At 64.8% G+C, this 27,673-nt stretch overlaps 1 protein-coding gene across 6 annotated transcripts; it reads left to right on the plus strand.

Moving 5' to 3' along the window:
- The first annotated feature begins 369 nt into the window (after window positions 1-369).
- ACOX3 (acyl-CoA oxidase 3, pristanoyl) lies at window positions 370-27,673 on the plus strand. 6 transcript variants are annotated; one of them, XM_054581898.1, is made up of 19 exons: window positions 472-486; window positions 721-896; window positions 1,924-2,081; window positions 2,482-2,715; window positions 3,683-3,757; window positions 4,207-4,296; window positions 5,062-5,205; window positions 5,697-5,785; window positions 9,113-9,209; window positions 10,922-11,104; window positions 12,577-12,699; window positions 14,128-14,248; window positions 16,189-16,311; window positions 16,631-16,744; window positions 21,514-21,629; window positions 21,832-22,006; window positions 23,066-23,133; window positions 24,546-24,632; window positions 27,006-27,673. In XM_054581898.1, the coding sequence occupies exons 3-19, from the start codon at window positions 1,938-1,940 to the stop codon at window positions 27,123-27,125; spliced, it is 2,103 nt and encodes a 700-aa protein (XP_054437873.1). In that variant the 5' UTR covers window positions 472-486; window positions 721-896; window positions 1,924-1,937; the 3' UTR covers window positions 27,126-27,673. The 6 variants fall into 6 exon arrangements, with proteins under 6 accessions (XP_054437870.1, XP_054437873.1, XP_054437872.1 ...); XM_054581895.1 differs by lacking the exon at window positions 721-896 and having other exon boundaries at window positions 370-486; XM_054581897.1 differs by lacking the exon at window positions 472-486 and having other exon boundaries at window positions 598-896.

A 27,673-nucleotide genomic window follows, 5' to 3' on the forward strand; every position in this document is an offset into this window, starting at 1 on the left:
CAGCCGGGCTCTGTTCCACTGGGGACACTCTCACGGCCCGGGGAGCACCCTCCGTGGTTCTCCGACTTTATGAGCGCTTGCTTATTAATTTACGTGCTTACTAATTTGAAAATGTCCAGCCTAGGGGCTCCGATTCCGTAGTTCTGGAATCCGCAAGTTAGACAAACGGCCCCAGGCATTCTGGTGCGGGGTCCACCTGGAAAGCGCTCGGGAGAATCCAGGCAAGGTACCCGGCCCCTGCGGGGAGGCCGCTCCGACGCCTTTGCGTTTCCCGGGCGACGAAGGCAGATGGCGCGGCGCGATGACGTCAGGACACGACGGGGGCGTGGAGGCGGGGCAGAGCGGACAGCTGGGCCGCGTCCGCCTCTGCGCGTGCTCGGCTCTCCCTAGTAGGGCTACCGCGCCCCAAGGACCTTTATTGAGCGTCTGCTGTGTGCGCGGAGCGGTGAGGACCCGGCGAACAGGAGTGACTAGCGAGATCCAGAGGTCGAGCCCGCGTCTGCCCGGGGGCGGGGGGACGGCGGCACGTGCAAAAGCCGGGGGCACCCGCGGGGAACCTGTGCGCACCCTGCCCTCGCAGAATTGCTGGGCACGCCGGAGGCAAGGGCCGGCGGCCCCGGGGGGTAGACCTGCGAGGTATTTTGAGGAATTAGGACATAGTCCCTTGAGGTCTCAGGACAGCTATCCCCTAGAGCGAGAGAGATCAAATCTTCGTTTTAGAGTTAGTTACCTTTCCGGCTGCAGAGAGGAAAGTTGATTGGATGCAGGTGTTGACACAATGATCCTGTGGAAGCCACAGTTCCGTGCTGGGAACTGTTACAAGCGCCTCCTGCCGATTGCAACAGCTCAGAGGCTACATCCAGTGAGTCCTCGCTTAACGTCGCTGGCAGTTGCTGGTAGGTTCTGCCTTAAGCAAAGGGAAGCATATGGAACCCAGGTTTGCCATAGCTGGTTGCTGTAAACCAGAGTACGTTTCTGCGCGTCTGGGCCACCTTATAATGACACAACCCTGAAGGAAGCGAGTTATTGGAGGACTGGTGCCCTGGATACTAGGCTAGGATTACTGAGACGTCACCACTGCCGAGGTGCAGAGGCACGAAGTGACTTGCTAACTGAACCGAAGGCTTTACCCGGCTCCTAAGCTCTGGAGTCAGAATCCTTCCTTGCAACAGTAATGTCGGTGACCGCGGGTGGCATGGGGCAATAGGGGACTTGCTGATCGCTTAGGATCAGGGGCCCTGGGGTCAGATGGGCCTGATGACAGCTGTGTGTCCTTGGGCAGCGGACTTCACTCTATCAGGTTGCCACACCACAGAGACATCCACCTGCTTGTGGGGATTGCTCAGTACTTGGAGGTTATTATGCAAAAGTTAATAGAGGTGGAGAGAAAGCAAAGGTTCAGTAGGCGTTCACGAGGGGAGTGGGTGCTCTGGGGCAAGAGGGGGAGGGGAATTCCAGAGTGACACCCGGATTTAGAGCTCCAGCACCCTTGTGCCACTGGCAGGGTGGACCTGGGCTTGCAGGGCAGGCTGGGGCAGGGGCCAAGGTGAGTTGGGCGTTAACATTCGGAGTTCAAGGACTTTCAGGACGTCGTCAGAGGGGCGGGGCGGAAACTGCCAAGTGAGTGCACGGATCTGGGAGCCCTCCGCGCACGGAGACCCTGGCTGGCTGGTGCTCCGGGGCGCTGCTTTTTGCTCTCGTCCGTTCGTCTCCTCGTCACCTTTGTTTAGGAGTGAAAACAAGGAGCTCGCCCCTCCCCTTTGGTTTCGGGAAAATGAATGTTAGCTCTAAGTGTAGGCATTCTCTCTTGCTGCCCCTTTAGAGTTTTTCTCTTGTTTGTAACACCGCACTTACACAGTTGTTCGTGGATGTTGCGAACAGATAGGCTGAGGCTCGCTGACTCAGGCTGTTCATGTCGTGCAGGGTGACGTCAGGTGATGGCGCCCAACCCGGAAGGAAGCAAGGATGCCCTGCTCCCCGATTTCCCCAGCGGGCCCCTGCAGCCCTACCGCGCACGCGCGTCCTTCAGCTGGAAGGAGCTGGCGCTGTTCTTGGAAGGCGAGGACGTTCTGCGCCTTAAGGTGAGACGGCGCGCCGGCCGGCAGAGGGGCCTGGTAGGCGCCTCAGTTCATTGGCAAAGATGGGGCTTTGTGCCCTTAAGGCTGCGCGGCTCCCCCGGGTCTCGTGTCCGCCTCTGTAAGGTGCGGCTGCTCCGGGGCGCAGGGCAGGCCCGACCCCCCTTTGCACCCCGGGGCGGGAGAGTCTCTGGGAATTGTCGAGGCGTCCAGGCTATGGAAGCTTCCTAAGCCTCAGCGGGGAAGGAGTTCCACCTCCGTCCTGGCGGTTCTGGGTTAGACTCCGTGTGCTATGGAGTCAGCACCCTCGAGAAAACCTGGATGAGTAAGAGCATGGCGAGAGTCCATCCTTTGCCTCCCAACCGTTTTCCTGCCTCTCGCATTTTCCTGTCTCCTGCATTTCCAGAAAGCCATCTTCTCAGCTTTGGAGAACGACCCTCTCTTCGCCCGCCACAGGGGTGGTGACCTCTCCCTGGAGCAGTACCGCGAGCTGAACTTCCGGCGTTGCAAGCGGCTCTTCGAGTATGACTTCTTTATCTCCAAAGACCTGCTGGAGAACCCGTCCAAAATGCTGGTGCTGGTGACCAGTCTGGGCATGTACGACTGGTCCTTGGCCACCAAGATATTCCTGGACACATTTGTGAGTAGGTGGCCCCGGGAGAGGAAAGGCCGGGCTGCCTGGGGTCAAGGCCACTCCCGCGGCCAGAAGTCCTGTACAGAAAACACACGCAGCTTGTGGGCGAAGACCCCTGCCTCAGTGGTTTTGGGGGTGTTAGGGTTCACTTGCTTTTAAAGTTTTCTGGGGGTTTGTGTGTTTGGGGAAACACATGTTTAAAAAGATTTCTAAAAATAACATAGGAGCCCCGAGCCATGGCGCGGCTCATGGATTGAGTGCTGGCCTGTGAACTGAAAGGCCGCCTGTTCGAGTCCCACTGAGGACAAGCGCCTGGGTTGCGAGCCAGGCCCCCAGTAGCGGGCATAGCGACGTTTCTCTCACACATCAATGTTTCTCTCCCTCTCTGCCTCCCTCCTCCTCTCTCTAAAAATAAATAAGTAAAATCTTTTTAAAAATAAAAATAATATAGGAAACAAGCAGAGATTAAAATGTGGGGGTAGGTCTTGGGGTCTACCTATAGATTTTTCCACCTCCACGTGCAAATCAGCATGCCTGAGTCCTTGAGAAAACACAGTGCTGGGGAAGTCAAAGCCCCGCGCTTTGGGGGACGTTTTTGCTTTATACCCCTCCTCCCCCCAAAAAACCTTGGCAAAACACATGGTCTGTCAGCTTGTTGTCTGCGGAAAGGGGCCCCCTTGGCCCTCATGTGCCCCCTCCTGTCCGTCCTGTCCCGTGTCCCTCACGCAGCCTCAGGACGTCCCGGGTTGTTTTGTTGAACTTGCGTAAACTGCGTGGGATGGGACCCGGCCCCCCACCCCCGGCAGCCTCATGCGCCCGGGTCGTTGGCCTCTTGGGGCTGCCCTTGGCCGCCTGGCCCGGTGTGGTGGTGCGGGGCCAGTGGGCGTGGCGGCGTTCGCATGCCTGTCACTAGTGACGCCCCAGCAGGACTCAGTCACTTCCCCCTGTGTACAGATGATGTTATGTTTTTCAGGTCTTTGGGTCAGTGATTTACAGCTCTGGTTCGGAAAGACACTTAAAGTATATCCCAAGGATCATCAGCATGGAGGTGAGTCTCGGCGGGCGGCGAGCGGCGAGCGGTCTCTCCCGTCCTCCCGAGGTGTGTGGGAAGGGCAGTCCGCCGGGGGCCCGGGGGTCTCACTGCGCCCGGTGGTGCGCGGGCTGCCCCCACCCAGTTTGCGCTGCACTTTCCAGGCACAGGTCTGACGAATCCCTGTGCTGACTGAACGGAGCATTTTCTCCCCAAAACAAAGGCCTCCAGTTTCCTTCTGCTTCCCAGCAGCAGTTCTGGCCACCGGGCTGACCTAGCGAGGCTGCTGGCAGCGCGTCTGGGCGGCATGGGGTCCCACACAGCAGGGGGACGCGGCCAGCCCACTGGTCGGATAGATAGGAGAGGCAGTTTTGGGGCTTTCGTGCTGGATAAAGGGCTCTGAGACCTCAAAGGTCTTCCGGGAAAAGAGCCTTTGCTGCCTGTTTTTGTGTTTGCTTCCACGTTAGATTTTTGGATGTTTTGCTCTGACTGAAGTCAGTCACGGGAGTAACACCAAGGCCATCCGGACGACCGCGCACTACGACCCCACCACTGAGGTAGGTGCTCCCGTCCCCTTGCGCTCTGGCCTCGAGCCCCTGAACCATGTGCAGCCGTGAGTGACTAAGTAATCCGACCCCGAGACCCGTCTTCCCGCACGCGAGTCTGCACAGCGTGCACTGAGAGCCATCGCGCTGGCGAGTGGGGGCGCGGGAGATGGAGGCCGTGAGGCCGCGCCTGCCCGGCCCGGAGACCTCGCGGGTTGGCAGTCAGCACGGGGTCCGGCCGGTGCGAAATGGTGGGCGGGACTGGCACCGAACAGCCCGCCGTGGTCAGGGAAGGTCTCGCTGTGAACGTGCGACCCGGGGCTCCGCCCCACCGGACGGTTTTGCATGTTTATACTGGTGGGCATATGTAGGGCATCATTTTCCACAGGAAGGCCCTTTCTTTTTTCTTTTTTAAATTTTTATTTATTGATTTTAGAGAGAGACAGAGAGACCCACTGATGGGTTGTTCCACTTATTCATGCATCCGTTGGTGGCTGAGTGTGTGCGCCCCGACCGGAGTGGGGGCCCGCAACCTCGGGGTGTCGGGCCGGCGCTCTGAGCTGCCGAACCGCTGGCCAGGGCCCGCAGGGAGGCCCTCTGTCAAGCCGGAACCCCCGGAATGTGCTCTGTGTAAAATCGGGGCTGTGATGCCTTCCGGGAAGTAAAACCGTCTGTCGGCTCTAACCCTCCCCTGTAAGAATTGGAGCAGAGAATGCGTCAGAGGAAAAGGAGGCCTCCGTGTGTGCGTTGCTGATTGGAACTTTTTTCCCGGGGCAGGAATTCATCCTACATTCTCCCGACTTTGAAGCCGCCAAGTTCTGGGTCGGCAACATGGGCAAGACGGCGACCCACGCGGTGGTGTTCGCGCAGCTGTACACGCCGGGCGGCCAGTGCCATGGCCTGCACCCCTTCCTGGTGCAGGTGGGGCCCCGCTCCTGGGGACGGTGTCTGGGGACAGGCCATCGCCCGGGGGGCGGGGGGCGCTGCCGGCATCTAGTGAGTAGGCAGGGATACAGCCAACACCCTTCAGCGCCCAGGGTGGCCGGCCGCCCGCCCGCGGAGGGGCTCTCCAGCCACGAATATTGGGCGCCACTGCTGGGGAGCCCTGGGCCCTGGGGCCCTCGGGTCTTCGGGTAGAGGGAGGACTGTCTGTCCTAGTGGCCACATGGGCATCGTCTGAGACACTCGCCACAAGCCTGGACTGCCCGGCCAGGTCTGGGGGTGCTTCTGGGGGTCTGATGTGGCGTCTGGCAGGGGGGCCTGATGGAGCCTGTTCCTGGGTCACAAGCAGGAAGGTTTGTGCCCAAGGGGGTGGCCCTGGGGACAGATGACCCAGGGGGTTTGAACAAATCCGTCTGGAGTTCTGTGTGCTCAGTGCAGTTGCCGTTTGTTGTGTCCTGTGGTTGGTACAGATTCGGGACCCGAAGACCCTGCTCCCCATGCCCGGGGTGACAGTGGGCGACGTGGGGAAGAAGCTCGGGCAGAACGGCCTGGACCACGGGTAAGCGCACGTCTCCGTGGGCTCGGTTCCAGGGCCGCGGGCTCAGGGCGCGGGCTCAGGGCGCAGGCTCGTCCCAGGCCAAGGCCACGCGGCCGCTCCCACCGTGATCTCAGGGGGATGCGCAGCGCTCTCCCCACGCCCCCCTATGCTCCCGCGGAGCCCGGGAAATGTGGCGGGGACACAGCCCTCACCCCCACACCCGAGCGCCGTGTCATGGAGGGCCGTCTCCTGCGTCACCTCCAACGCCGGGAGGTGTGAAGGACCCGAAGACAAACGGCTGAGCTCACCCTCAGGCCCCGGGCAGACAGCTGTGGCCTGGCGGGGCCGCTGCCTGGGGCCGGCCTCCCGCGGTGAGGTCCCCATCAGCGACCTCCGGGGCTGCAGCGACCAGCACGTGCCCACTGATCACAGGGGTGGGGCGGTATTCCGGGGAGTGGGGCCGCGCAGTGCAGACTCCGGGGCTGGCGGGGTGAGGGGCTCAGCAGGCGACACGCGTGCGAGAGAACCTGTCGTAAGGGCCTTGACGCCTTTCTGAGCTGATGTTAGCACCCAGGATGAACGCTGGGACCAGAAGGATCTGGGTTCAAATCCTGGGCCCACCTTGAGCTCTTCCCTGGCCCGTTTCCTCGGCAGTCCTGCCTGCACGCGCTGGTGTTCCTGGCTGACCGCCCTGTGCCCGTGTCCCCCAAGAGCACATGGGTGCGGCACACTGTCTCCCAGAGAGCTGGGCTGAGGGCTCTGCCCCTTCGTTCCTGTGAGCTAGTTTATAAGGTGGGGGGAGCCAAGCCAGGGACAGCCCTCAGCCAAGGGCCTTGCGTGTGCATGTGGGGCACGTTCATGCACCTGCTGCTTTGGAACAGGCAGAGGGTAGAGGAACCCTGTTGTCGATGGGCTGACCTTGCTGGTTGTCCCGGCCCCAGTCATTCTGAGTACAAAGCAGGAGGCAGGCCAGCTTTGGAGAGACTAGCCAGACCAGGTGGTCCCCGTGGACACTGAGTGCGGAGAGACCTCCTTTCCCGTCCTTCCCACGAAGTGGGGGTGTTAGGCGCAAGGGATGCGTCTCGGGTCTCTGCTTGGACCCTTAGGTGGCGCCACGGAGGGCTGGGAGCCGTAGATTTTACCCAGTTTGAGGAGAAAACAGGAAGTTGTTACCCAGTGAGAGCACACGCAGAACCCTTTAATTTACGCTTCCCTGGTGTCGCGCGCCTCCCTGGCCGCCTGTGCAAGGAGCCTGTTACATAACGGAGGCTGAGCGGCCGGCGGCTCCCACAGATCCCAGCTTCGTGTGGCTGGGGGCCCTTGTCCTCCGCTCTCAACCAGGTGGCGATGCAGCTCGGGGTGACTGAGAAGACGGCTCTGGTCGTGGGCAGGAGGCGTCACGGGGGAGGCGGCGCTGTCTTGTCCTGGACTTTGAAAACCAGCGCCCTCCGTTAGATCTGGCCTCCCAGTTTGGGACCCGGAAAATGTGTGCTGGGCCTGCCTTTGTGGGAAGGGGCTGTGCTACAGGCCAGGCCTGGCCGGGCGCAGCCTCCGGCGCCCGCTGCGGGTGCCGTCCCCCCCAGCCGCGCAGCAGCGCCCGCGGCCACGTCCCGTGGGAGGCACCTCTGTCCGCTGTGCGTGAGGTTTAACAAGTCCGAATCTGTGATGTCGTCCCGGAGCGTCGCCGCAGACCCCGCTCTCGGCCCCCACTGACAGGCGCCTACTGCTAGAGACCGAAGACTGCCTCTGAGGGGGGGGTGCCCCAGGGCCCTCGGGGAACGCCCGGCGTCACACCGGAGACGGGCCCCGTGTGGGCCGCACAGGGCTACCCCATGGGCTTTGAGAGCAGGTCCACCAGACCAGTGACACGTGCCCTTGGGAGCCGCGCGGTGTCCGGCTGATGAGTCGGTGGGCGTGGCCATGCCTGGCCCCTGCCCCGTGGAGGGTTCGCTGGCTCCTCCGGGGCCCCCAGCGAGCTCCCTCCTCCTCCCGGCCGCGCGCCCTGCGCCGCCGCGGGTGCTCACGCTGTGGCAGGCCTGGGCCGGCAGCCCTTTCGCCCTCTGACCCCACCATCAGTGTTAGAACGGACTGAGTTTGTCTCTTTTTTTTTTGCCTGAAGTCATGTATCTTGAAAAGGTAGGTTAGATTTTGCCGTTGCACAAGAATTCCCGAGTGTGCGGGGTGACCGTAGACATCAGAGGCAAACATGAACTTGATGGATACATTGAGGCAAGTAACTGTAGAAGCAAAGTCGAGACCCTGTCAGGTGAGATTCTGGCCTCTACACCTGCCATGGGCCCAGGACGCTCACAGCGTCGGCTCCGAGGGGGGCGGGCCCTGGGCCTCGCGGACCTGCCTGAGAATGGCCAGAGCCTGTCACCCAGGGGCCGCTGGCTCCCGGGCGAGAGGTGGGCTTTGAGAGCAGGCACCCCCCCCCATGGGACACGCGTGCCCTGTGCCCCTGGGGACGCGGCTCGGGCCTCAGGCCTTGCGCCAGCCCCAGCCGACTTTTTCTGGGATGGCATTTGTGGTGTCCCGGCGCTCGGCGGGAAGGGCTGAGACCACGCTGCCAGTAAACACGCGCACATGCTTTCGCACATAGAAACATACAGATGTGCTCAGGCTCGCCCCATCTCTGTGCGGCAAGACAGGTGACAGCTCCGCACTCCTGCAAAGGGCGCTTTGAGTTTACAGAATCACACCTGAAAAGCCTCCCTCGGCTTCCAGTGACCAGCAGGAACACACCGGGGAAGCTGGCACCGAGCCTGCGGTCCTTATAAACCGGGGCATCGGATCCGATGGCCTGGGGCCTGCGGCCTCCACACGGCCGGTCAGAGCGCCCCGCGAAGCCGGGGAGGCGGGCGGCTTGGGTTCGGCCTGAGATCCGAGCCTCACTCTGCTGACTTGACCCCATGGCGCAGGTTCACCAGGAGCCTCAGGTGTGGGAGCAGAGATTCCCGCCTTGGAGAACACGGTCCCCTCTTCTCTGGTGAACACCTGCCTCCTCAGGAGCACGCGGGGCCTGGCATTCCGCGGAGTGGCCTTTGTCCCTGCGGAGGGGCCAGTGTCACAGGAGCTCACCTGGTAGCCCCAAGACCAGACCTCAGTAGACACCAATGCACAGCCACTTCGTCTCGCACGGAAACCCGCCCGACATGCTTCCCCTTTTCTTTTTAAACCTATTTTTTTGGACAGGAAACCGTGTGGGTCGGCCCCGTCTCCTGGTGCCCTCTTTCCCGTCTTCTCTGTCTCTGGGGGGGCTCTGCCACCACGCAAGCTGCCCTCCACATCCTGCGACCGGGTGTCGGGGGCAACAGAGGTGACCTGAGGCCCCGCACGTCCCCACAGGTTCGCCGTGTTCCACAAGGTCAGGGTTCCTCGCGAAGACCTCCTAGACCGGGCTGGAGACGTCACCCCCGAGGGCACCTACATCACCCACGTTAAGGTAAGGGCTCCGGGTGGGTAAGGTCCCGTTTCCGCAGGGAGATCGGCCGCCGAGCCAGGTGGCCGGAGGCAGACCCCGCTCGAGTTGGGTCCCAGTGCCACCAACAAGGAAGTGGGTGCTTGGCTCAGCCACAGCCCCGTGTCCCAGTGTGACCGCGGACACTGGTCGACAGCGCCCGGCGGCCTCTGCTCCCCGCCCCCCCACGCCCGCCCACAGCGTTGGTCCGGGGGCCCCTCCGATAGGGCTGTGCCCCGGGGAGTTTCCCCAAAGGTGAGCTTGGTCCGCAAATGAGGGTGACGTGTTGTCAGGTGTCCAGGACCCAGTGTCCCTGGAGTGCACTGAGTGGCAGACACACAGCGGTGTGGCCTCTAGACACAGCCCTGTCGGAGAAGCTCACCACCCTCCTGGGCGCGTCCCAAGCTCACAACCCAGAGAGTGTGTCCCCAGCGCCAACCCCCTGCCCCGAGACCCTGTCTGGGCCACAGGTCTGGGCCCTGGGCGCAGACACAGGGCGGCAAGTATGCCTGGAGACGGGGGGAGAAACAGCAACGTGACACAGGGCATCTGAAAAGGAAGACAGCCGTGTGAGGATCGGTTAATTACACGTTCACGGGAAAATAAGTCATCAGTGGGGAAAGCGGAGCCGGAGGGCGAGCAGGAGGCTGGGGAAGCCTGGCAGGGGGTACCCAGAGGCAGCGGGGCTGGAGGACGCAGGGAGGAGATGGCTTGGGGAAACGGTGGCAACAAATGTCTCAATGAGGGGAAAGCGGGAGACTGGGGGGGGGGGGGCGGGGCAGGGGGCCGAGGCGGGAGGCATGGGAGTGCGCACTCCCTGCAGGGCAGGGGGCTGGGAACTGCCGAGCCCCGAGCCCCGGGATCCCTGTGGAGGGCGGGTTGATGCAGGTCAGGCGAGGCGAGACTCCGGCTCTGTCAGGCTTCCTCGCGGGACACGGAGTGCGAGGAACAGGGAAGCCATGTTTCCGCATGCGTTTCCAAACCCAGCTGGGCCGTCGTCACCTGTGTGTTAGATCATGACATTCTCCAGCGGCTGAGCCTGTGGAGATCGCCACACAGGTCCCGCAGGCAATGCAATTTGGGAAGAAAAGCCCAAATAAGGAAACGAGCCCCGAAGAGGCGGAGGCGGCGGGGAGGGTGGGGGACCAGGCACCAGGAAGGCTCTGGGCAAGGCAAGCCCACACCCGCCGGAGGGACATCCGGCCGGTGCTCCAAGGTTCCGAGTGGGGATTACAACTAGGTCCCCACGAGGCGATGATGGGCTTTAAAAGGACAGAACACGGATGAACGGCACCCCCCTAACACGGTGTCGTCTGGGGAGAGGGACTGGGAGGGACGGGGGACACACGGGCTGTGGGCTGTTCCCCTGGGGGCGTCCCCACCTGTGCCTCTGGCCTCAGGCTGGTTGGCACCGCGGTTTGGGCCCCGGGGGGCAGCGTGCAGACTCCCGCTGCCTGGGCCCCCTTGCTCGTGGGGCCGAGTGTCCGGTGCCTCCTCCCCGCCCGGGTGTCCTACAATGCTTTCGCCCATGGCACCTGCACCTCTGCCACCAGGCCTGCCTGCGCCTGGAGGGCTGTATCGGGCGCCCCCTGGTGGCAGGGCCCGTGTTGAAGGATGGACAAGCACCACGGCCTTTGGGCCTCTCCCCTGGCGTGGCTGCTGTGGTCCAGCTGACACCCCCCGTTGCTTTCCCGCAGGATGACAGGCAGCGCTTGGGAGCGTCCCTCGGCAGCCTGTCCACCGGCCGGGTCTGCATCGTGGGCATATCCGTCAGCAACCTGAAGCTGGCCCTGTGCATAGCCCTACGCTTCTCGGCCACCCGGCGGCAGTTTGGACCCAGCGACGGGGAGGAGATACCCGTCCTCGAGTACCAGCTGCAGGTCAGGCTCCCTGGGCGGTTCCGTTCTCTTCCTGGTGCGCACACCGGCCCACTTCTCCCCGGGCAGCTGCTGGTGGGTTCCTGGGAGTGGAGCGAACCTGCTTCCCTGGGCAGCGTCACCAGGGAGGTGGCAGCCCTGGGGCAGTGAGGCTGTTTGTAAGTAGGTTTATTTAGGGGTCTGTACAGCGCTCCCAGGTGAGGAAGCCAGGAGAGCCGTACGCCCCGTGAGACGCATGCGCAGTCCTTGCTTGAGGCGGCGGTGGCGGGGGTGGGGGGGGTGGGGGGGTGGGAGGCATGCCCCTGTATCCGGGGCGCTGAATCCCCCATCCTCCCCTGAGAAATGCCGCCCAGGAAGGAAGCAGCAGCTGGGTGTGCAGTTCTGTCAGCGTAGCTGAAGGGGTACTAGCCCCGTAGGTCCCCGGATGTGGGGCAGCCAGCTGTCACCTGGAGAGGGGACATACGCTTTATCACGGATAACAGCCTGCCACACACGCCTCGGGGGTGGTCTTCCCCCCACAGCCCCCCGCGCACAGGCGGGGACTGAGGATCGGACAGGTGGCCCGGGGCTTGGGCCGCGCTGCACAGAAACAAAGGTACAGTTGAAGAAAACCTTCAGCAAGTTTTAACAGTCACAGTTGGTTCTTTCACAGTGATGATGAACCTTCTGTAACTCAGGAAAAGCCAAGTGCCCGCTTGGTGCCCGTGGAGCGCATGCTGCACCCACCAATCCCGTGGCCCTCGTGAGGTCTCCGTGCACCTGACCACCCGGGCGTTCAGGTGGCTCAGTGGCTGAGGGCCCCCGCGAGCCGCGATGCTTGGGCTCTGACCCCAGGCCCCCACCCCGGCCGTGTGTCCCCGGGCAAAGCGCTGCCTCTCTGGCTCTGGTTCCGGCCTCTGTAAATTGGAGCTGATGATCACGCCTCTGGGGCGGTTGTGGGGTTTAAGACATTGGCACATGAGGTGCAGTTGGCACAGTGCTGGGCACTTAACATTGGTGACAATGTGCGACAGTGGTGACTGTGCCCCAGATCTTTTCAGCCCCGCCCCCCATGCACCTGGATGTGCACAGGTGACCGAGCCCCGCTACCGGTTTCTGTCTGATGCTCAGGAAGCACCAGGCATCCCCAGTCAGTCCTGTGCTCTGGGCACAGCAGGCCGGTTTTCCTAGTTCCCTGGGGGACGGATACTCACGGTGCCAGTCGTTCCCTTTAGGAAACGGCCACGTGCCTATAGCCATGCCTTTGGGGTGGGGGGAGGGAGAGGGACTGGCTGAGCCTCCTGGAAACCCTCGGAGGTTCATAGGGCCCTTGCACGCTAAGTGGCAGCGGGCAGCAACGCGTCCTAGCTCCTGACCCAGGCCTGCGCCCCCTCCTGGTCCCCAAGGCCACAGTGAGAAGGGCGGTCGGCTCCCCGCGAGCACGGAGATGCGTTCGTGAACGTGTGGTGTTAACGAATGTGTCCTGTTCACTGCAGCAATGGCGTCTGCTTCCGTACCTGGCGACTGCCTACGCCTTGGACCACTTCTCCAAGTCCCTCTTCCTGGACCTGGTACGGATGCAGCAAGGCCTCCTGGGGAAAGACAGCAGCGCCAGGCAGGTGAGGGTGACCCCCTTGTCTCCGCATGTTTGTGACGACTTAAACCAAACCCCACCAGCCCCTGGCTCTGCGGGGTGACGGGTCCCACGGGTTCCGTTCCAATGTCAGCCCCTCGGCGCGGAGCGGCCTTGCTGGTCTGCGCGTGCGCAGCGCATGCGCACGTGCCCGCTCCTCGCTGGGGCGCGGACGCGCCGACAGAGCCCTTGCCCGACGGAGTGCAGCTGCTGTTGTCCTTTGAGAATGCGCGGTTTTGCACAGTCCCCTGACCAGCCCCTCAGCGGATGTCTTGGCTCTGGGCTTTTCGTAAACAACCCCCCAGAGTCTGAACCCAGCTGACGGGCCTGGAGCTGGCAGCTGGGGATCTGGGCCAGACTCGGGTGTGCCCGCCCGCTGAGATCAGCCTTCCCAACTCCTGCGGAGATGGGGTACGAAGTGACTTTCTGTAGCTGCCGCCCTGGCTTCCGGGCAGGTGTAAAAGTGAACCACAGACAGCGCGTGTGCGAACAGCTCAGGAGTGCTGCGGCTCAGGGTCTGTACCCACCCTCAAAGGCCCTGCCGGGGCGCTCTGTGCGAACCCGCAGGGTCCGGCTGTCATGGTGCTGGGTGGCCAGCAGGGGGCGCGGCCGGGCCGAGCGCAGGTCTGCAGGGCCTGCCCCAACCAGGAAGGCAGGAGTTAAGCAAGTCCCCCGCGCCCCCACCCCGTCCGTCCCCCCCACGCCGCCGCCCCGCCCGCCCCGCCCCCACCCCCCCCCCCCGCTGTCGCGTAGAGTGAGTCACCACAGCCTCTGCCAGCTGACACAGGAACTGCTCTCCTGTTAATAATGTTATAACGCAATCACGCTGCACTCCTTCTGAAACTCGGGTTTAACCCCGCTCCGCAGGACCTCAACGTCACCCACGTTTGAGGTGGAGAGCACTTACTTGGCGGGCGTGCCTGCGTCTCTCTCCGAATTGTTTTTATGAAACACCCCGTAGAAACGCAGGATCTTAACAGGACGCCGAAGGCCCAGGGCCACTGGCCCGGGCGCCCCCGCGGAGCCGACTGGCTGCCATCGCCTTGGCGGGGTCCCTCCTCCGGGAGCAGGGTCTTGACTTTGCATCTGACCCCTGCTTGTCACCAGCGTGTTTCTGGTGTGCGTCCTGCAAACAAGTCACTCAGTCCCCGCAGGCAGCGTCTGCCGTGTGCATCCTCCCCTGGGACCGCCGGCGGGGCGGGGCGGGGCGCGGTCCGTGCATCCTCGCGTCTGCGGAGCAGCCTGAGCGCACCGTGGCATGGCCATTCTTAACCGAACCCCCGCTTTTTCTCGCGAGCTGTCGGGTGTGTTGGGTTAGGGCCCGGGGCGCGCGCCTTGGGTGCTGTGGGGGAACTGGCCTCTGTCCCCGTGTTGCAGCCCCTCTCACCTGTCTCCTTGGATTTCCTCTCCCGAGGCGGAGCTCGGACGCGAAATCCATGCCTTGGCGTCGGGCGGCAAGTCCCTGGCCTCGTGGACCACGCAGCGGGGGATTCAGGAGTGTCGGGAGGCCTGCGGGGGCCACGGCTACCTGGCCGGTAGGTTTTGGAGACGTGGGCGCCTGTGTCCGTCCTTGTCCCTACCCCGCGGCTGCCGACCAAGTGTCAGCGCACGACGGCCTTGCGGGCCACAGCAGCTGCCGCCGGTTTTACGGACAAAGCTTTGTTGGGACGCAGCCATGCCCACTCGCCGGCGCCTTTTCTGTGGTCGTGTTCACGCTGCCCCTGTGCAGTTCAGTGGTCTCGGCGTGGCCCGCCCTTTCCGCAAGTCTGCCGCACCCCTGCCCTGGACAGGCCCCTCCTTTTCATCCCTGATGCTCCTGGAAACGTGGGGATCGGGGACAGTGCTGAGCGTGGACGGACTCCAAGGAGCCACTGAAAATCAGGGCGGAAGGAGAGTAGCTGTCTGTTTGAACTGTAACTTCCTGGTTAGTGACTTGGCAGTAGACGGGCGCCACGTTTTGTTTTGATAAAAAATTCTTAATAGGAAAAAGAGCTTAGGTTTTAGGGGCGTTGGCTGTTTTGGGGCAGCCGGCGTGGGGGCTCTGCTGCTTGCTGGCTGAGGGGCGACGGGCAGGCTCCCTCACCCTGCCGAGCCTCAGCGTTCTTAACCGTAAGACGGGGAGCTGACAGCGGCCGCCAGGGAGGCCCTCGCAGCAACGGAGGGAGCTGACGCGCGTCGAGCCCTGGGCGCGGTGCCCGGCACGTGGGACGTGCCCAGTTACTTCTATTTGCTGTTGTTATTTGACTTCTTATTATTGTCACCGTGATGATTCGCAGCTTGCTTGCCAGACTTCCTGGGTCCTGACCTGAAGTGACTGATTGGTAAAGTCTTAGTTACTCTCAGGAGGCCACGTACACATTCCAAACACCAGAACTGGCAGAAGCTCACTGGCAGCCTCCGCCCCCAGAAGCGTGGCAGGCCCTTGCCGACCTCGAGTGGCTCAGCAAGGGCCCGTGGACGCTCACGTCCCCCGGGGCGGGGGGTCCGTCGTGGTTACTTCCCGAGCAGGGGGGCCGGCAGGGCGGCCCTCGCGCCCCCAGGCTCCGCCTCCTCCGTCACTTGCTGACGTGTGGGTAACCACAGCTCCGAGCTTTGTCCTCCTCAGAGGGCGCTTTGTCATTTCTGTTTGTTGTTATAGTTCGTGGAGACGCTATAAATAGCCCGGAATGAGAACACTGGATTCTGCAGCACTGCAGACAACAAAAGCCCCCAATTCGCGCGCGGTGACGCGTGCAGCCACTGGACTCTCTCACCCGGGAGCCCCTGCCTGCAGGGAGGATGCCGGCCCTTTATCTGGGTTAAATGTCAGTCCCGTGTGGCTTCCCTAACGTCACTCCCAGCACCTCCCACTCGGGAGCCTGCTCTGGCAGGGCACAGGGAGCCAGGCAGCCCACCGGGGCATCGCGGGTGACCACCGGCCAGCAGCGTGTGGGCCTGAGGTGTTCGAGTGCCCCTCCCTCCGCCCCTCCTGCCCAGCCTCCCACTGGAGAACATTCCCCCCAGGGGGAGGCCTGGGAGGCACACCTTGTCAGGCATGCAAAGGAACTGGCGTGCTTAGCTGACAAGAGAGACCGCAGAAGTGAGAGTTTTGTGCAGGTGTTTGGACTTTACTGTGTAAAAGGGAGGGTTCCCTCCCCTGAGTGTCTGCCGCTGACGCCCGCACTGCGGGCGGGTTCTGCCTGACGTCCTCGCCAGGGCCGCGTGCTGAGGCTGCGGGCTTCCGGGTGCTCTCGGCCAGCCCGCAGCGCGCAGTGTGTTCGGGACACACCTTCTGCGTCCCTGCCGACACCCCCTGAGGTGGTCCCAGGGGAGCCTCAAAGACGGGCCCCCGCTCGGCAGGAGGGCAGGCGGCGTGGGGCAAGGCAGGGAGCGCCCCGCCCCGGCCACGCTGGGCCCAGGGCCGATGCTCGCAGGTGGTGGCCGGTCCTTCTCACGTGGGCACCTGCGATGGCGAACCCGTGTGGTCTCGTTGCAGTGAACCGTCTGGGCGACCTCAGAGACGATAACGACCCAAACTGCACATACGAAGGGGAAAACAACATCATGCTCCAGCAGACCAGCAACTACCTGCTCAGCCTGCTGGGATGTGGGGGCCCCGGTGAGAACCGCCCGCCGGCGCGTGGGGCCCCTACCTGCTGGGCCTGCCGGTGCCCGGACCCAGGCGAGGCCCCACCGCGCTCTCCGCGGCCCCTGAACAGACACAGGGCGTGGGGTCTTGGGCCCCCAGGGTTAGCTCTTCTCTCCAGACGGACCCCGTGTTTGTATAAAGGGAGGTGTCATTACATAGAGATTGACCAGCTTCTGGAGTCATCGCTGAGGTGGGGGAGGGTGGGCCGGGAGGGTCAGGGTCCCTCCCCCGGACACGCTCAGTGCTTGGAGTCCCCTGGCTGTCCCCAGAGTGACTGGCGTACTCCTAGGTGGCACTCGCTTCAAGAGCCCGCTGAAAAGCGTGAACTTCCTGGAAGGCTACCCTGCCATCCTTGGCCGGAGGTTCGAGGCTGCCAGTCTGCAGGACTGCCTGGACTCCGCAGGTGAGCGCGCCCCGTCCGCCCCGTCTGCCTCCCCTGACCAGCACAGGTGCACTGCACCCTGTGCCTGCCACAGCCGGCGACCGTGGCCTGGGGGAGCCCCGGCTGGGTGGGTGTGCCTCCATCACTCTCCCAGCATCCCCCTGGCTTGGGGACGGCGGCACACAGCTCCACCACGGGCCCGGGCAGAGAAGCAGGCGGGCCTGCGAGGCCACAGCCCCCGCGCGGGCTGGGCCAGGCCCCTGAGGAAGTGGCCTCGCAGCCGAGTCTCAGTGGAAAGGTCGGGCCAGCGGTGTGGGGCGCCAGGGACGGACGCCCTTCGGGGCGTGGGAGCCGCGGGGCGGTTCTGAGCAGAGGGCCGCTGGCGGGAGGGGGTTTCTGCCGTCCGCGGTGACGACGTGCGTTGCGGTGCCGCTGTGCGGGAGAGGCGGCGAGCCGGGCGGGAGCCGGGGGTGGCCTGGCGGGGCGGCCGTCACAGAGGGGTGCGGTCGGAGCCACGGGGGCGGCGTGGGAGGACCGGGGTGCGATGGGGAGCTGAGGCGCTGCCTGCGCGCGGCACGCCCCTTGGCTGAGGGACGGCAGCGGCTCGTCCGAGGCGAGACGCGGAGCCGGTTGCGCCGGGAGCCTGGTGCACCCCGAGGCGCGGACCCCCACCCCGGCTTCTGCCTGGGCCAGGCCAGAGCCTCTGCCCTCGTCTCCGTGACCCCCGCTCCCCCAGTCAAGGGCGTCGAAGCAGGCAGCCACCGCCCACCCGCCCCTGTCGCGTCCCCTGTCAGAAATAGCAGCTTTCAGCCACAGCCCGAACGCCGCTCCCCTGGCCGCCCACGGTCGGGGGCCTGCCTCACGTCGCCGCCCACAGCGCCTGTGTCCGGGGCCTCGGCAGCGTGCTCTGTGGGCCAGGGCAGGTCGTGGAACAGATGTCCTGGCCCGCGGGCAGGGCTGACCCCACTGGTTGGGCCCCCAGGTGCTGGGCAAGCAGCCCTCCCGCCATGGGGCCGCATCGCTCTGCTCCCGGCCCCTCTGTCCCCAGCCGTGGGACTCAGGAGAGTCCTTGTCCCCTCCCCCTCCTGCCTCGCCTTCCCTGCCATGTGTCCCAGGGTGATGGTTGTTCCGAATGCGCGGGGCTCTCGCGAGGATGAATGAGTCGGCCCGTGAAAGCACTTGTCACCGCGTGGTCAGTCACTGCGCACAGCTCAACGTCCCACCTTGGCACAGGTCTAACTTTAATCGGGGAGTCACCGCCGAGCTGCCTGTTGTTCTTCAGAGAGCCTGTGGCGTGGAAGGAGGGCCCTGGCCTTGCAGCCAGGGGACCCCAGTGTCAGTGGCCCCTCCGGTGAAGGAGCCACCGCCGTCCGTTACACCGAGGCCAGAGGGACGGGACACTGCAGCGTCAGCAGCTGCAGGCTCATCTGGAGAGGAGACAGCGGCAGAGAGCAAGGCCATCCGTCCAGATTGTCGTCACTGGGGAAACTTGGCAGCCAGCGACCGCTTTGTCTCATCGGGCACCAGCCTGTGTGACAACTTTTCCGATCTTCCCTAAGCTGACTCTCCCTTGTCTGCCTTCAAGTACAGGGGTCACGCGGGAAGATCTGTTTCCGCTGCTCTCGGACCTCCCCAGCCACCTGCCACCCCAGAAAGCCCCGGAGAAGAGCCTCACATCAGCCCAGCCCAACGCTTTCCTCCCTAAAAGCACCACCCGTCATCAAATGCCAAGTGACCAAGGGCCACCAGCCTGTTGGTGTGTCTCCGTGCCCGCGTGCGCCAGTCCCCGCAGCCGCGGCCGCGGCCGCGCGCAGAGGACGTCTCCACGGACCAGCCGCAGGAAGGGCGCCAGGGCGGCGTCATCTGTTTTTTCCTCTGAGTGCCCTGATTTCTGCAAGATCCAGCAACGTGAAAACATTTTCTGGAGGGGAAAAAGAATGCAGCTAAAGTTTACTTGGCGAAAGTGGCTTGGCAGCGCACCCGGCCTGCCCGCCCCGTGGAGCGCCAGGAAGGGCTTGCGGCCCGCGGCCAGCCCCTCCCCCCCGCCGCCTGCCGTCCTCCGGGCATTGGATCGCCGGGCCCCACACCCCCGGGCTGGCCTTCGCCGCAGCTGGATCTTGGGCAAAAATTGTGTAAGATTTATGACCCTGGAGCTCGGTAGGATCGCAGCCTCAGGACCATTCCAGGGTCCCGCGAAGCCTGTTCGTAGGGCAGGAGATTTCTCCTTCAGGGAACGGAACCGCTCTTCGGAGGGGGCGGGGCAGGCTCGGCTCCATGGGGTCCTGATTTATGCGCACGCGCCTGCACAGAGGGTGGGCTGCCCCCGCGTAGCTTCTGTGGCCCGCGCATTTGTAAACGCAGTAAATGATCGCAGCTCCATACGCCCGTGCATTGGGCTGGGAGCTCCCTGCTGCCCCGCGGTGTAATGGGCCTGGCCCTGCTGCGCTCTTCTTGGGGGGCTGCCGTGGTGGGGGGGGGCACTGTTTCGAGGACTCCCTGGGGCAGTGTGAGGTCCGTGGTGAACTCCACCGTCCCCAGGACGCCGGCTCACGCGCTGGCCTCGCAGGGTCAGAGGAGCAGGTTTGGGTAGCAGGCACGCAGGGTGGTGCAGGGCACATGGGTGCATGGCGCGAGCAGGTGACTCCCGGACCTGCGTGTCCCCTGAAGAGCTGGGACCAGGCATCCCGGCCGCGCCCCCAGGTCGGGGCCCTGCTTTAGGAGGTGTGCTCAGGGCAAGCATGACTCCAGAGGGCAGCCCGGGAAGGGCAGCCCAGGGCACGGGCGGGGGCGTGGCCGGGGCCAGGAGGGCAGGGGAATGGGGCGAGGGTGGACGGCACGGCCGGGAGCAGCCTGTGAGGGGAGGCCGGAACTCGGGTGCTGCACGTTGCACGTTGCTGGTGGAGCTCCTGGGCACGGGCGGGGGCAGCAGGCGCCGGGGTCAGCGGAGCGGGCGGGGAGTGTGCGCGGGCAGAGGCGGCAGCGGCCCCACGTGGCGGCGCCAGCGTGAGGAGGAGCCGTTGAGCGGTGCAGAGGGCACATGGGGGGCCCTGAGGAGGCTGTTTGTGAGCAGCACCGGGACGGCCCCCAGGCAGGAGCCTCGCCTGGGCCCAGCCAGCTCCCACGCGAGTGTTCGATGGTGGCTTCTCACTTCCGAAGGGTTCCAGGGCTTCTCCTGCTGTCGTGCGCTCGCCGGGGTCCCCTCCCTCCCACGTGGGCACGTTGAAGCAACGTGACGTATTGTTCCTTCTGAAAACTGATGACTGGAAGTAGAGTTTCAAAGACAAAAACAAAAATCTTCCAGCAGCGCGTGCATCTGGCTTGCCTGCCACCCGCAGTGCGAAGCCGCCTCCAGGCTGGTCGCTGACCGCGGGCGCGTCCACACCGGGGCGCACTGCACCGGCCTCTGGGGTGATGGAGGGGCTGTCACTCCCTCAGGCCTGGTCACGGCATCCACTGGCATCTGGCCTCGCGGCGGCGGGTCCTTGGCTTCGTTGTGGGTGAACGAACCGTGGGAAACGGGTCTGTGGCTGGTGGCAGTGTACGCCGCTGGGACGGCTCAGGAAGCAGCAGAGTCCCTGAGACCCCAGAGCAGGCGTGCGTCCCACAGGCACTGCTGTGTCCGCGTGGGGGCTCCGGCGTCGACCTTTCAGGGACGGCCTGAGGGCAGCACCCGGGGCTCGGGCGTGTGTGCGGCCACGAGGAGCCCCGGCGGCTGGGACCAAGCCCCACGAGCTGGGTGCTGAAGACAAGTCCAGGGCCACGGCGTGGGCAGGGCTGTGCCCCCTCTGGACGTGGGCGTGTCCCTCCTTGTCTCTCATCCTCTGGGGGCTCCTGCTCCCCCCGGCCTGTGGCCACCTCCATCTAGTCTCTCCCTCCGCCATCCCACGGCCGCCTCCCCGTGTCCGTCTCCTCGTCTGTGCCCGTGGAAGGGCGCACCCACTGGGTCCAGAGCCCACCCCTGTCCGGGGCGGGGGGCATCATCTCAAGACCCTCCGCTTAATTGCAAAGACTCAGAGCACATGGCCAGTGAGGCCCTCCCTCCGCCGCCCCCACCCCGCCCGCTTGCTCTCCGGTGCAGGCTGGGAGGTGCTCTGAGGTCCCCCAGTCTCTGGACAATGCCTGGGCTGTAGGCAGCGCCGTGAGGTGCGCCCGCCCTGGCTGAGGCCAGACGGGGAGCAGGGCCCACCGGGCCTCCCCGGGCCCGCCTCCAGCCTGTCCCTGCCTGTCCGCACCCCGCCGTGGCGCGCCCCGACATGCAGGCTGGTAGGGGACATGCGCGGGTGAGGCCTAGGGCTGGGCTACCGTGCAGATAGGGTGGGGCTCTTCCTCTCACCGGCACCCACCGCCTGCTGGGAATTTGTCCCAACGTCCATGCCAGTCCCCAGGGACACCGAGGGGATGTGCCCTTTTCCGTCCACACCAAGCCCACGAGCGCCCGTCCGAGCGCAGCCGCCCTCGCGGAGGTGGCCATGCAGAAACGAAGTGGCGCCGCGGCCTCCGCGGACACCGGACAGCACGGGGCGGGGACCGCTTCTCAGCAGAACCGGGAAACGGCACCCTCACCGGGGTCTGTCCCGGCCCAGCCCGCGCTCGGTGGGGGCCCTGGGGCCTCAGCTTCCCTGTCTGTAAACCGGGCCCCCCTCACGCACCCATCCATGCACGCAAGGTGCTTGCAGTGCTATCCCGAGTAAGCACGCGAGTCCCCGGCGCCTGGTGGGCGCTCTGTTACTTGAGCACCAGGCACCCGTGGATGCTCTGTGGTCACCTTTTCCTCTGTTTCCCCTCTGAAGTTCCCCTGGCAGCATACGAGTGGCTGGTGTGTTACCTGCTCCGCGAGAGTCACGAAAAACTAAACCAAGAAAAGAGATCAGGAAGCAGTGACTTTGAAGCAAGAAATAACTCTCAGGTATGTGTGTGTTTTCAAAGTTGCGTTGGGTTCTGGTGGGCTCGTCGCATCCTCCCCTGAGGCTGCAGGCTTTTGTGGGGGTTCACAGGGGGAGGGAGTTGGCACTGGGACTAGCGTGGGGGGCGGGGCTCCCCCGCCCCGACTTTAGACCTGGCGTCGCTGCCGCTCACTGGCCGGCCCTGGCCCTGCTGTGTGTCCCCAGGTTTACCACTGCCGCTCCCTGGCCCTGGCCTTCCTGGAGCTCGTCGTGGCACGCAGGTTCCACGAGTACACGCACCAGCCCAGCGTGCCGGCCCCGCTGCGGGCCGTGCTCCAGCGGCTCAGCGCCCTCTACAGCCTGTGGTCCCTGAGCCAGCACATGGCCCTGCTGTACCGAGGTGAGGCCCCGGCCGCGCCACCTGCCGCCCCCGCCTGGCCCGAGCTCTGCCGTCCCCGGTGTGGCGTGACGCGCCATGCGCCAAGGGCGCCTGTGGCAGACAGGGAGCCTGGAGGCCGTGAGGTGGAAGCTGGAGGGCAGAGCCGCGTCGGGGGAGCACCCACAGGGCTCAGACGGGAGCCCAGGCGGCCGGGGAGGGGGCCCGGGACTGCTGGGGCCGAGGGCGGGGGCGCTTCCTGGAGGAGGTGATGCCTAGGAGGCGGGTGGGGACGGGGTGGGGGTGGGGCTGAGTTTCTCAGCTTTTTCCGTTATTGCCCCCCCTACGGAGCCGTTTCAGGCGTTTTTTTTCCCTGACCACCCCGCACGTTAATGCCACGTGTAGCCCGTGCCCCTGTCCTCATGCTGTGTGTGTGCCCGGGCTTTGTGAAGAGTGCGGTCCTGGCCGTCCTCTCTGCCGAGAGCCCACGCCGTGCCCCGTGGGGCCGCCGTTGCCCTGTGGGGTCCACCAGGGTGCGCGGGGAGCGGCTGGGTGCGGGCTGTGGGCCCCGCTTTCTGAGAAACGTCAGCGTGAGTGACCACACTCGGGTGGTCTTAATAGCAAAAGTCAGACAAAAGCAGCTTCTGCAGCAAATGCAACGTCAGCTGCGTAGGAACAGGCGCGGGTCAGACGCCGCAGCCGGGAGCCGGGTCTCCCGTCCTGTCCCCCTCGCAATGCCCAGCCCCACGCTCGCCTCACACCCGTCCTGGTGTCCCGAGAGCACCCACTGTCTTCTCCGGAAGGAAGCCACCCTGCCAGCCTCCACCAGGCCTCCTGCCCCGGGCCACGCGGATCCCCCGCCTCCCGGGTTGGCCCGGGCTTTGCCTGCCTCCCACGGCCCTTTGCCCCCCACGGCCCCGGCTCCCGGCCCTGACCTTCTCGTTTGCACTCAGTGGAGCTGCACCTTCCTGCCGCAGGGTCGCAGCTCAGCCAGCAGGAAGAGCAGCTTCAGGATGATGGGTACGTGTGGGAGGGTTTGGACTTGGGGCGGCAGAGCCCTGGTGACCGACACTGTGCTCACAGGTGGCTACTGTTCTGGTGAGCGCGCCGGCAAGCTGGTGGAGAGCGCCATCCTGGAGCTGTGTGCACAGGTGAGCTGCCGTCCCCTCTGCAGGGTCCCGACCTCCCTGTGCCCCCTGTGGCCGTGGCAGAGATTGCAGGAGAAGAGTGACTTTGGGGACACCCCACAGTCTCTGCACGGTCGGCCCTGCGGCCCTCTTTGCAGCCACCAGCCGTTCTTCCCGAGCATTTCAGCTCGCTCAGCCCCCAACGTAGCTTCATTTCATGGTTTTTCACTTATTTTTCACCTCTGCCACCCAGAAAACTCAAGTGGCCCCGGTCCCCACAGCGTCCTAGGGACGCACTGCCCAGCAGAACGTGCCACGGGGACAGACGTGCTCTGGGGCTGCCCAGCCCCCACTGGCGGGGCGTCAGCAGCGGCGTGCAGTCCGGAGGCAGAGGGGCTTGACTTTCTCTCCTTTTAATGAGCTCACAGAGCGCGAGCCGCCCGTGCCACAGCCATGGCGCAGCCAGGGAACTGAGTCCCTGCCCCACAGGCGAGGCCGCAGGTCCCCAGACGCCCCAGGGCCAGGGCCATGCATCCCAGGCCCCCGTCCGTGCTCTCGGGCCGGAGGAGCTCAGGGGACGCGTTGGTCAGCGGGAGCCTGTGCTGGCAGCCCCGGGAGCACCAGCGCCGTCCCCTCGGGCGCTCGGTGAGGGTGTCGCTTGCGCAGCCGCCTCGCCTTCTGCCCCCAGTAGAGCCGTGACAGCCACATCCTCCCCTGTGGCTGATGGCCAGCGTGCGGTCCCAGGATAGCAGCACAGCGCACACCTCCTCTCGGCAGATCCAGGCCCCCCGGACCCGCAGGTCGGGGGTGGGTGTGGGGTTCTGTCTGTCACGGGTTCTGTTACTCTGTGTTGGCCGCTTGCGTTCAGTCTACATCAGTGAGGTTGCCCCTGGCCCAGGGTTCTGTCCGGCACAGCCTGGCGTCTCGCAAGTATTGTAAGAAAAAACACTTGTTTCTGTACTTAAAGAAAATTTTTGGGAGTCTCCATAAATTCCATTCTGGAGACTCACTTGCACAGAGGACAGGGAGGGGCACGAGGCCGCCGGGGGCCGGGGGCTCGGCCGGCAGGATTTGCTCGGTGCCCATGGATGCCACCTCCATGACGCTCACTGGGCTCAGGGTCCTGCGCGGGAGCGGCCCTGCCCAGGAAAGCCGGGGTCAGGCATAGGCCAGCTCTTGGGCTGCAGAGGCGTCCTTTTACGAGCTGTCCCCACCTTGTTGACAAAACACAAAGCATTGGGACTCGAGCAGATAGCAATATGGTGAAACCGCCCAGAGGTGCACCAAGGGACCCCGTGTGCCGGGCCGGTGTGGGACGGTGCCCAGGGCATCGAGCCGCAGGCCGCAGTCCAGCGACAAACTCCAGGGCTCTGTTCTTCCGCGGTTGCCATGGAGATGCGGGTGTTGCTAAGCATGTAGACTTTGTTTTCCAACAGCTGAAAGATGATGCGGTGGCCCTGGTGGATGTGATCGCCCCTCCCGACTTTATCCTGGACTCCCCGATTGGCAGAGCCAACGGCGAGGTAAGGGCCCCCCCTTGTCGCCCAGCAGGGCCGCGCCGGGCTGGCCGCTTATTGCGGAGCCTGAGGGGTGGCCTGCTGGGAAGCTGCCGCCCTCGGGCAGCGGTGGAGGGGTGGCCTCCGCCCCCAGAGCCGCTTCTGAGAAGGGGGTGACGCGGCCCTCATTGTGCCGTGATGCGGAGCCCTGGCCCCGTGCCCGCCGCTCGCGGCGCACCTGCCCTGTCCCGGCCCGGGCTTCCGGCTGCCTCACCCAGCTGGCCCCGGCCCCGGCCTCGGCCCGCCGGGCCGCTCACCCCTCGAGCCTACACTCCCTGGTGGACCCGTGGGGCTCCCTGATCCCTCCTCTTGCCCGACCTGTATCTGGATTTCTTAGAAAGTAGATGTCACGAGGCCACGCCTGTGACTGAGCCGTCCACCAGCGCCCCCTGCCCCTGAAAGCGCCCCAGCCCGTGCCAGCTCTCCGGGGGCACCGTGCTCCTCTGCCGTCCGGCCTCCACCCCAGCACCTTTGCGCCTGCTGCTCCCGCTGCCTGGAGCCCTTCCGCGCCTTCGGTTCCCGGCAAAGACCGCCTCTCAGAGGGGCCCTCTCTGGCCTCCGGCCACGGGCCCCCGGCTCGCGCCCCCACCCTGTCCTGCCGTGTGACCCTCGAAGTGCTCGTTGCTGAGCCCACACATCCCTCCTGACGTTCCCTGCCACACGGAGATGCCGGTGCTGGGTGACGCTCGCCGGTCCGCTTGGCGCCTGCCGGCACGGTGCTGCCCGTTGTTCCTCTGTCGCCGCGGGGACGCGCCTGAGGTCTCGCAGCTCTCAGCAGTGGGACGGGATGCACCCCCGAGGCCGTGTCCTCTCTGCCGAGACACCTGCCGCCAGCCAGGCTCTGCGTGGCGAGGGCGGTGAGGGGCAGGGGCCCTCGACCTGCCCCAGGGGACCCTGAGATCCACACCTTAACCATCCCTTTGTACAGCGTCACAGCCTCATCGGGGGCCGGGCAGGCGGCCTGACCTCCGCACGGCCAGGCCACACTCAGGGCGGGGCGCGAGTGCTGGGCGCTGGGCGGGAGCACAGAAGAGCCGCCGCTGAGTCGGGGCACATCTCACGCCGGTGTGCCGGGGAGGGGAAGCCGGCCTGCGGGAAGCGGCAGAGCCAGGGCCTGGGTGGAGACCTGTCCAGAGAGGAGCCCGGAGAGCGTCCCCTGGTCCCCTGGTCCCCTGGTCCCCTGGTGTGGCGGGGCTGCAGAGGAGGCTGTGCTCAGCCCGCGGGAGAGGGGCTGGCCTTTGAGGAGGGGGCCTAGCAGGCCACCAGGCCGAGGGGCGGGGCATCTGAGGAAGAGGCGGCAGCGACCTGCCCGGGAGGGCCTGGGTGTGGTGTCTTCTGAGGAGCCCCGAGCTCGCCAACGCGTCTGCCCCAGAGGGAGGGGCCGGAGCGGCTGAGCACTGGGGCCCTTGGCCGCGGAGCGGGGGGCAGGGGGCGCCGGAGGGCCGCCCCTACGGTGGGGCCCCTCCTGGCAGGACGGTGTGTACTCCCTGCCGTTCTCCCAGTTTTATGGGCTGATGTTTTAACCAGGTGCTGCGAGTAGGAAGCTGATTTGAAATGAGCAAACAGCTGTAGGAGGTGGTGGGAGACCATCATGAGCTGAAACACAGCGCTCCCAGCTGAAAGCCGTAACCTGGGACCCCCGGCCCGTGGAGAGAAGCCCGAATCTGGGCCCCCCAGGAGCCGGGCGCAGGGAGACTGGGTTCTTAAAAGTAAAGTGGGTCAGCACCGGCCAGAGACTAGGTAGGCTCCTTCCTTGTCCCCGGGACGGTGGGGGCTCGTCTGCCCGCCCGGCCCGCGGCCTGGGTGCTCGCTGCACTGGGAGCCGGGAGGACTCAGCCACCAGCCTCCTGTGGCGCGTGACCGGGCTCTGAGCTGATGGCAGCTCTGCAAGTCCTGGGGGTGCAAGTGCGTGGCCGGGGCGGGCAGAGGGACCGTGGGCGCCGCCCTGCTGCCCAGGCGGCCACCCAGCAAGGCCAGCCCGACGGCTCAGCTGCACCTCCGCCGTGCCAGCCGTGGGTGTCAGGACAGACGTCAGAACCCTCCGAGTCCCGTCACGGCCACGCACGCCTAGGACGCAGCTTCCCCACCAAAAAGGATGAGCAGGGTGTTTGTCTCCTGAATGTACTTTATGGCTTTTTATCATTGGATTGTCCCTATTGTTTTCTACTGAGAAGGAAAGGTTTACGTAAATTAAAGGCCAGTCTTCCCAAAAGTTTCACAGGAGGCGGCGGGAGAGCATGCCAGTGTTGGGACGCGCCTGTCAGGGCCGTGCGCGCGCGCGCGCGCGCTGCTCCGCGGGAAGCGCCCTGCGTTACCGGTGCCTGTGCTCACCTTCCGCAGCTCTACAAGAACCTCTGGGCCGCCGTCCTTCAGAAGAGCGACGTGCTGACGCGGGCGCCGTGGTGGCCGGAGTTCTGCGCTCACAAGCCCGTCGTGGGGAGTTTGAAGTCGAACCTGTAGCCGCCCAGCCTGCGCTCAGCTCAGTCTGACGGAGCCGACGAGGACCCAGACCTCAGGTTCCGGTTCTGCAGATCCTGGCTTTCCTATCGCTAGTGCACCTCTGCACGTCACCTAGCAGGCTGGTGGCCGCTGCCCAGAGCGAGCCTGGCCCCTCACGCCTCACCAGGAGGGGCAGCCCCCGGGTTCAGGGGTCCTCAGCCATGTGCTCAGAAAGCCCGTACGCTGGCCTCTTCCTGACGGAGGGTCAGCGTCCGGTAACCAGGACTCGGCGCTTGGTTTTCCATGCGCGGACGTGACTCGGGCTTTCTGGCCCACAGCTGCAGCCCTGCCCCCGCCGTGGAGCAAGCTCAGCCTCGCCCACGCCGCCCCTGCCGGCCTGGCGCTTCACCTGTGTGACTCCCTGGAATCAGTTCTGCTCTAACTTCCCCGTTTCGCACTGTGGACCATCTGAATGGCACTGTTTCAGATTTTTAAGGAAAAGAAAATCAGGTTTATTACTTTCTTGGATGGAACTGGAAGTTTCCATCAAGGAAATGATTCCAAAGAAA

Source organism: Pteronotus mesoamericanus, unplaced genomic scaffold (assembly GCF_021234165.1).
Source record: "Pteronotus mesoamericanus isolate MK-2021 breed Mesoamerican mustached bat unplaced genomic scaffold, CSHL_Meso_final contig_68, whole genome shotgun sequence".
NCBI classification, from domain to species: Eukaryota; Metazoa; Chordata; class Mammalia; order Chiroptera; family Mormoopidae; genus Pteronotus; species Pteronotus mesoamericanus.

Coding starts and splice junctions, on each gene's coding strand:
- ACOX3 (XM_054581895.1), top strand. CDS start 1,938: ATGGCGCCCAACCCGGAAGGAAGCAAGGATGCCCTGCTCCCCGATTTC. Junction 5,786..9,112: donor CAGAACGGCCTGGACCACGG/GTAAGCGCACGT, acceptor ACGTCCCCACAG/GTTCGCCGTGTTCCACAAGG. Junction 23,134..24,545: donor TCCTGGAGCTGTGTGCACAG/GTGAGCTGCCGT, acceptor GTTTTCCAACAG/CTGAAAGATGATGCGGTGGC.